This window comes from Carlito syrichta, unplaced genomic scaffold, assembly GCF_000164805.1.
Source record: "Carlito syrichta isolate Samal-C Ts95f unplaced genomic scaffold, Tarsius_syrichta-2.0.1 Scaffold315828, whole genome shotgun sequence".
Classification (NCBI taxonomy): Eukaryota; Metazoa; Chordata; class Mammalia; order Primates; family Tarsiidae; genus Carlito; species Carlito syrichta.
In genome coordinates, this window is record NW_007259924.1 from 224777 (window position 1) to 233258 (window position 8482).

An 8482-nucleotide genomic window follows, 5' to 3' on the forward strand; every position below is an offset into this window, starting at 1 on the left:
GATTCCGCCTCAGCCTTCCGAGTAGCCGGAATTACAGGCATGCACTACCACACCCGGCTGATTTTTTGATTTATTGTAGAGATGAGGTCTCGCTGCCCAGGCGCGTCTCGAACCCGCGGGCTCAGCCAATCCACTCACCTCAGCCTCCCAAAGGTGCGGGATTACAGGCTGAGCCACCGAGCCCGGCTGAAAAATACCATTTTGATGCCTTTCCCGTAAATCTTTTTTTTTCTTTTTTACACACATATCCTTTTTATTTTAAAAGGCTCATAAAACAATTGCAAAAGATACACAAAAAGGAAGCATTGTAGGAGGACGATGGAAAGGGGGCTAAGGATGAAAAATCACCTATTGGGTATAGCGAGACAGGTCGGGGTGGAGGGTACACTTAAAGCCAGACTTCTTCGCTACTCTACAAAGGCATCTATGTAACCAAAAATCACTTGTGCCCCCTAAAGTTACTGAAGTTTCAAAGAGGGAGAATTCTAAACATATATCCTGAGGCAAAAATAAATAAATAAAGTTCATAAAAACAAAACAGTGGAACTGTACTATATACCCTAACTTGTACTTTTCACATGCTTAATTCTTGCACAACATGATTTTTAGTAGCTGTGTAGTAACCTATCACAAGAAATATTTGTTTAATTACCAAGCTTTTATTGTCCAGCATTCAGGTTGTTTCCCATTTCAGAAAAATGTTTTGCAAATGAAAGAACAGCTTTGTGAAGCAGAATCCAGGACAACAGAGGAAAAGTCCCTGCAGCCTTCTCATCCCCCTTCCTGACCCCATCCTGTGGGGTCTCCGCCCAAGCCTTCCAGACCCACTCCTGGAGTACCGCCAGGGCCCGAAGCCAACTGGCCTCTCACCCCGCCATTTCCCTATGGAAGGGCAGAGGCTCTGGTATGTCTGTTTTGGCCCTGGGATCATTTTCCAGCACAAAGTACGATCTGACCCATGGATAGTTCTGGTGCCTCATCTTGCCCCATCCAGTCTTCTCCTCCCCAAATTCAAGGTCCTCAAGACTCTGATGGCCCAGAGATGGGTACAACATTCTCGTACTGGGGCTCCTCCTGCCCTTCTTCTTCAACCTGCATCTGGGGATCCTGTTCTGAGGGGCTACCTCCAGAGACCAGCTCCTGGACCTTCCCTGAGCTCTCAGTGCCAGCCCCTAGCTCCCTGGCTACTTCCTCTGGCCTGACTCCTGTAGACTCCATGGCCCCGGTAAGCTCAGCATTTGGGGCTGAGTTGGGGCTCTGGCTGGCAGAGCCAGGGGCCAGCCCAGGGCTGCCCTTGTTCCGATTCAAGGCACGGCGTGGAGGCTTAGGGATGACACTCTTGACCTTGGGCTCTGCCTGGCCTTTCTGAAAGCTACCAAAACGGCGGAGGACAGACCGGACAGGGCCCTCAGATCCCCGAGGTGTCCCAGCCAGCATGTAGATCGTGGTTATAGGGCTTGAGCTCTCCTGGACACTGCCCTCAATGGCTTCCACACGCTCAGCCACTGTCCGTCCGCCAAGTGGGAGGCGCCGTCGACCAATAGCTGAATCCCTGGGGCTGGCAGTAGCAGGAGGGGTCTCATCTGTTTCTGCTTGCTCTGCGCTGGTGGACTCCTCAGCCTCCTGGTCTTCAGGACCTGTCTGGGCCCCCCGCGAGAGCTTCTTGGGCTTTCGAAGTGGGCTGGAGAGCTCCCCTGAGCTTCGGCGATTCTGTGGTGCAAACTTGGTGCCTTCAGCAAAGGAGACTGATGGCCGCTTGGCCCGGGCTAGGCTGGAAGTACGTGGGATGGCAAATGGTGTGGAGGCATCCTCAGGGGGAGGGAAAGGGCCCCCAGCCAGGCTGGCTTCTGACAGCTCTGCTTGGACCACAGGAACCATCCCTAGCATAGGAGACATAAGAAGCTTGACTGAAGCTGAGCTGGCCACCCTACTGCATCCTACCTACAGCTCAGCATCTTCTGAGAGGTCTCAAAAATGGGGCAAGGACAGCCGGGCTCGGTGGCTCAGCCTGTAATATCGCTCTTTGGGAGGCTGAAGTGAGTGGATTGCCTGAGCCCACGGGTTCGAGACCCACCTGGGCAATTTGGCGAGACCTCATCTCTACAATAAAATAAAAAAATTAGCTGGGTGTGATAGTGCACGCCTGTGGTTCCAGCTACTTGGAAGGCTGAGGTGGAAGGATCGTCGGAGGCCAGCCAGGTCGAGGCTGCGGTGGCCGGGAACGTGCCACTGCACTCCAGTCTGGGCAGAGTGAGACACCAACTCAAAAAAAAAAAAAAAAAGGGGCAAAGAGGTCGAGACTGCAGTAGTCATGAGCGTGCCACTGCACTCCAGCTTGGGAAACAGAGATTCCAACGCAAATAAATAAATAAATAAATGAATAACATTTAACATGGCCAAGAGTGGTAGCTCATGTCTGTAATCCCAGCACTTTGGAAGGTGGAGACAAGAGGATTGCCTGAGTTCAGGGGTTCGAGACCCACCTGAGCAACATGGCGAGACCTCGTCTCTACAATAAATAAAAAAATTAGCCGGACGTGGTGGCACACGCCTGTGGTTCCAGCTACTTGGAAGGCTGAGATGGAAGGATCCCCTGAGCCTAGCAGGCCGAGGCTGCGGTGGCCATGAGTGTGCCGCTGCACTCCAGCCTGAGCGACAGAATGAGACTCTGACTCAAAAAATATATAGCGCAAAATAAAAATAAAATTCTAAATGGGGCAAGGAAGAGAGCAATGCCATAGCGTGAGTTTGGGGTGGGCCAGTTCAGGCAGGTGCTGCTACTTCTAACTCCTTTCTCACCCCCTCTCTACTTTGAACCATTGCCACAGTCTAACCAAGCTAAAACTCTTTCAATGTCAAAGCCACGCTCCTCTCACCTCTAGGCCTTTATATATGCTGTTCCCTCTTACTGAAACACCATCCCCACTTCTCCCTGACTCATTTGGCTAACTCTTGCTGATTCCACTAGACTCAACTCTAATATCACTAACACAGTTATCTTCCCTGACACAAATTACCCCTAACATGACTAGATTAATGAGCCCCTACTCATCAAGGCATCACTCTGTCCTATCATCGCCTGATGACCTGTCCCATGACTGCCCACCAGATGACAAGCTTGGTGAGGATAGGAGTAGCTCTTGTTCTTTCCTGGGTCCTCAGAGCCTGTCCAAGAATGGGCACTTGATCAGCGTTTGCTGAAGGACTAAAGAAGAGGTCGTAGTCAGGGTCGGTGGCTCAGCCTGTAATCCCACGCCTTTGGGAGGCTGAGGTGAGTGGATTGCCTGAGCCCATGGGTTCGAGACCTGCCTGGGCAGTGAGACCGCTTCTCTACAATAAATAAAAAAATCAGTTGGGTGTGGTAGCACATGCCTGTAATTCCGGCTACTGGGAAGGCTGAGGCGGAAGGATCGCTGGAGCCCAGCAGATCGAGGCTGCGGTGGCCGGGAGCGGCCACTGCACTCCAGTCTGGGTGACAGAGTGAGACTCCAACTCAAAAGAAAGAAAGAAAGAAGAAGAGGTCGTGGTAGGCGGGGCTGCTCAGGGGCTGAGGGGCTGTTGGGGGACTACCTTCTTGGGGTGGCACGCAGTAGGCAGGACCCTCATCCTCCTCTCCAGACTCGGGATCCGAAGAGAAGGAGTCGTCAGAGGCCCAGCCGGCAGAGGGTGGCTCGATGAAGCTGTGGTTGAAGGGGATCTCCGGGTCGTGGTGTGAGACTGTAGGGGCTCCAGGTCAGGGGCAGAGCCTGATGTGAGGCCATGTCCCATCCCAGTCCCCAACTCCAGCACCCACTTACCTGTTACCCAGGGTAACTTGTGGGTGCTGAGGGAACCACAGGGCAGTGCAGAGCCCAAGCTGGTCAGTGCCTCCCAGACCTGCAGCTTCATCCTGGACACTGCAGCCCCATCTCTTGCTGGCCTGAGGGAGAAGTGCAGGGACAGTGGTCAGTGCACAAGACCCGAGGGGGCTCACGTACCCTTGGCAAGGGCATGACAGGGTGAGTACTCTCTCTTGACAACAGAATGAAATCCGAACTGCTAAGCCCAAGATTCAGGCCTGCCCCAAAAGGAATTGTGGCTCTAGAGTTAGACCGACATGAGTCGCAACTGATTCAGACTTTACCTCCCTGGGCCTCAGCTTCCTCCTCTGTAAAATGGGGACAACAATCCTATCGGAGCCTTTTTCAGGGCCCAGTACAGTACCAAGGCTGGGGTTCCCCAAAATGCAGCCCTTTATCATCATCCTAGCCGAGCCCCAGCTCACCTGTCTCAAATGGCACTCCCTCCAGAAAACCTGCCCCTGTCCCCTCTTCTCCATGACAAAGCTGGCGCTCCATTCCTCTGATAGCCTTTATACACGTCTATGCTCCTGCGAGGGGCTTCTCCCCCCACCCACAGGCTCTATGTCCTGGGGCAGGGGCAGCTGGGTCTGCTCATCTGTGAAAGCCCCACAGCACAGAGAGGATGTGCTCGAGGATTAGTGCCCAAGTTAATAAGAGAGCACCGGACAAAGAGTCCAGAAAGCCAGGCAGGGACTCTGTGTGTGCCAGAGACTAGCAGGGTCACCTTGGGCCTTGGTGTCCTCTGTGAATTGAGGACAAAAATCCTCACCCTCACATTCCCTGTTCCAAACCTCCATGCTATTGTGAGTCTCAAAGGAACCAAGAGGTGTGAAGAGGTTTCATAAAGAAACGCAGTTCTACGTAAGCATCGTTCCCCTGAGGTGGCCCTGCCAGCCCAACTCTCCCTCCCCTCTCCAACTCTTAGAGAGTCACATCCTCTGCTAAATACACTGCAGACTTTTGTGTCACGTTCCTTTCTGGAATGTCTGAGTTCCTGGTCTCTTCCCCTCCCTCCCCAGAGCTGAGCCACTTTTCCCACCTTCCCGGCTCCCTTCCCCTGGTCCTGCTACAGGTTTGAGTTTCGCCAGCCTAGTGCCAGTGTCCCCTACTCATGCAACTTAGAAACTTCCCCATGGAAGCCTTCCAAAGAAGACAGAGGTGGCTGGTCTGGTGTCTCCAGGCCACAATCACTACCAACGACCTCCATTCTCACTAACCTACATGTTAACAAGGCCAGCCCTTCCCCACCCCTGAAAAGAAACCATTTGCCACCCTGCTCCCCCTCATGGCCTGAGCTGTGGGGTGGGAAGGGACAGGCCAGTGTTTACCTGTCCTTGGGGTCCAATCGGGCAGCCCAGCAGCAGCAGGCACAGCAGGCGAGGCCCAGGAGGAGAAGCAGCAGAGGCACAAGGATGCCTATGATGAGGGCGGTATCCTGACTGTGAGAGCCTGCGAGAGATCGTCAAGTATTCAGGGCCTTCCTGTCTCCCTCACAACATGTCTCACCTTTAGTTCTGACTTGCCCCCTCTTGGGGGTCTCTCCCTGCCTCCAGGCAGTTTCTCTGCTGGCATGTCCCCTACTTATGATCCATGGCCCATTCCACAAGTTCTTGTCCCTGATTCTCATGCCATGCCAGTGTCCAGCTCTGCTTGCCAGGCTCTAGCCTGATTTCTCAGAGGGCAGGGGCTTTATTACATTTTCAGGGGGCTCCAAAGCAACCACACAGAGTTCAGCATAGGGAATGTCTCTGGAGTGGTCCCATCCTCCCTGGCAAGTGACAGGCCTCTGGAGCCCACATAAAGGGTCTGACTTTCCCTGGTTACTTACTGCACCCTGTACCCTCCCTCCACCTTACCCCGATGGCAGACCCCAGAGACAGGGTCACAGGGTCCCTCTGGGCATTCGCAGGGAACTGAGCAGTTGTTTCCATGGAAGCCAGATGGGCAGGAAGTGTTGCAGCTATGGGGTAACAAGGAGAGGCAGGCTGAAGGCTGGGTGAGAAGGGAAGGAGGTGGGCAGGGGAGAGGGGGAGGTAGATTTCTGGGTACTGCCCCCGCCCCCTGCCAGGTAGACATCCCTGGATGATGCTCAGGCAGACCCCTCCAACCTCTGAGCCACATTGTAAGTACCCCTGGCAGGGTGTGGGAGAATTCCTCAGTCCCAAGCCCATCTTCCAGGGAGACCACCCACAAGCTGCCTGGCTGTCCCTGGCCAGTGTACAACCCTAGGGGCAGAGTCCACCGTGACCATCGTCATCCCCTTGCCCACTCTGCAATAATTGAAGTAAGCCAGATGTCATGGCATCCAGGGAGACGACCTCAGGGTCTAGAGGTCTGCGCCAGGCCCAATCCTGTCCCTAACTCTCTGGGTCCTCTCTTTGTAAAATGAAATTACTTCCATTTGACACTAAAAGTGGTCCTATAGGTGAAAAATCTGACTATAGACACTGATTGTGTTACTACCTGAAGACCTTAGGGAATCAAGGGTTTTGAGCCTGCCTCTGAATAAGCTCCTCATCAATTCAGGGAGCCAGTCCTTTTAGGTAAAGTATCAGCTGACTTTCCACTGGAAGACACAGGTCCCACAACAGGAGGAATATCTTACTTATGAGGATGCTGGGTGGGTATCTGGGAGGAAGGGAATTTAGGAAACAGATTGCACAGAGGCCTGACCAAGGCCCCTGATACTATCCTGTCACCAGGGCCCAAGTCCTCACCTGGGTCCCCAGAAGCCGGCATTGCAGACACATTCTCCTGTCACAGCATCACAGGCCCCCTGAACACAGGTGGGGCAGGTAGAGCTGCAGCCCTCCCCAAAGGTGCCAGTGGGGCAGGGATCTTCACACCTGGGTGAGGCAAGACTCAGGGAATGGGAAGGCAGGGCAGGCTTGACCTCCACAGTGGTTGCCCCACCAATCTGCCCCATGCTTCTGGACCCAGAGACCCAACTGATCACTCCCCAGCAGTGACGCTCAAGTGCAAATGACCTTGAACAAGGGGACAAACCCAGTAGGTGACAGACTATAGATCACCAGAGGGGAAGAGGGCAAGAAGCCTGCGAGGTGGGAAACCAAGAAAATCCTGCCCAAGGCTCCTCAGCACCCATTTCTCTTCCTCAGTCTTCACCAGGAGGCAGGAAGGCCCCAGAGGGCTGGGTGAATGTGTGTTGGGGAGGGACAGCTCTCCTGGGGAGAGCAGTAGAGGTGAGGATCCTGTGGGAAGGCATACCCCATCTTGAGGCGGGTGGCCCCCTCACCTGGACCCCAGCCAGCCAGGGTCACAGTGTTGACAGTGCCCAGTGTCTGGCTGACAGGCCTCTCCACGCCTGCAGTGGGGGCACTGCTGCCCGCAGTTTTCACCAAAGGTGCCAGGTGGACAGGGCTGGTGGCACTGTGTCCCATTCCAGCCCGGCTCGCAGGACTCACAGTTGCCTGTGTCTGGAGAGCATGGCTCATTCTCCTTGCAGTGGCCACAGCTGGGAAGAGAAGGGGTTTATGGGTACACTGGGGTGAAGGAGTGCTCACCCCCTCCAACCCACACACTGGACACCAGGCCCTTCAGCGGTTCTGGAGATGTTCAGGTCCTAGCCCAGTCACTGAGACAGGTTTGAGCTTCAGTTTCCCCACGTTGCACAATGAAGAGGCTGGACAGATGATCTCTGAGGTCTCTCATAGGACTCCATCCCTTTCCTTCCAAGCCCCTGCTCTGTGACCCACTCTTCCCTGGATCCCAGGGTCACCAGGACCTAGCAGCACATCCAGGACAGCCGAGTCACCCAACCTCTGCTTCCCATCTGCCCTGCTCTCCCCTCCTGCTCCTTCCCCCTTTCTCCTTCCCACACCAGACTACCTACCCCTCAGGTCTCGCATAAATGGGACTCCGAAGTGTGTCTTGTATCTCATAAAATGAAAATGCACAAAAATCAAATGTAAACTGCTCAGTATAATTTCTTTTCTTTTCTTTTCTTTTGAGTGGCAGTCTCACTCTGTTGCCCAGGCTGAAGTGCAGTGGTACGCTCATGGCCACCGCAGCCTTAACCTGCTGGGCTCCGGTGATCCTTCCGCCTCAGCCTTCCAAGTAGTTGGAACTACAGGTGCGTGCCACACCTGTAATTTTTTGATTTATTGCAGAGCTGAGGACTTGCCAAGTTGCCCAGGCTGGTCTCTGTGGGCTCAGGCAATCCTCTCACCTCGGCCTCCCAAAGTGCTGGGATTATAGGTGTGAGCCACTGCACCCAGTCTTCAGTATAATTTCAAGTTTACTTTATCTTAACAGTTACTTGAAGTTTCTCCCTCAGATACTTAATTACCTGGGATCATATACTTGGGTCAGATCAATTAGAAGGGAGGAGAAGGGGAGGTTATAAAATCAATTTAGCTGATCCTAACCAGCATTTAAAAAAAAGAAAGGAAGAAAATATTAACAGTGTACATATATGTATACATAGTAAAGGTAAGTATGTGCAGTTTGGCTGAATGTTTACTTCTGCAAAAGTGTTATATGTGTTTGGAGGGATGCGATTTTTTTTTTATTTTATTTTATTTTTGAATTGGAGTCTCACTCTGTCACCCAGACTGGAATGCAGTGGCACGCTCCCGGCCACCGCAGCCTCAACCCGCTGGGCTCCGGCGATCCTTCTG

The 8482-nt window shown here is 53.3% G+C and overlaps 1 protein-coding gene across 1 annotated transcript in view; it reads right to left on the reverse strand.

The window, feature by feature from the left end:
• Window positions 1-639: 639 nt before the first annotated feature.
• The window catches only part of SCARF1 (scavenger receptor class F member 1), an 11785-nt gene continuing 3942 nt past the window's right edge, over window positions 640-8482 (reverse strand). The window contains exons 5-11 of the mRNA XM_008073375.1: window positions 7099-7326; window positions 6560-6688; window positions 5699-5802; window positions 5171-5291; window positions 3798-3919; window positions 3571-3717; window positions 640-1880 (exon numbers count right to left, since the gene is read on the reverse strand). Of these exons, the coding sequence (XP_008071566.1) occupies window positions 1021-1880; window positions 3571-3717; window positions 3798-3919; window positions 5171-5291; window positions 5699-5802; window positions 6560-6688; window positions 7099-7326 (1711 nt within the window). The 3' untranslated portion in view covers window positions 640-1020. The remainder of the gene's footprint in view (window positions 1881-3570; window positions 3718-3797; window positions 3920-5170; window positions 5292-5698; window positions 5803-6559; window positions 6689-7098; window positions 7327-8482) is intronic.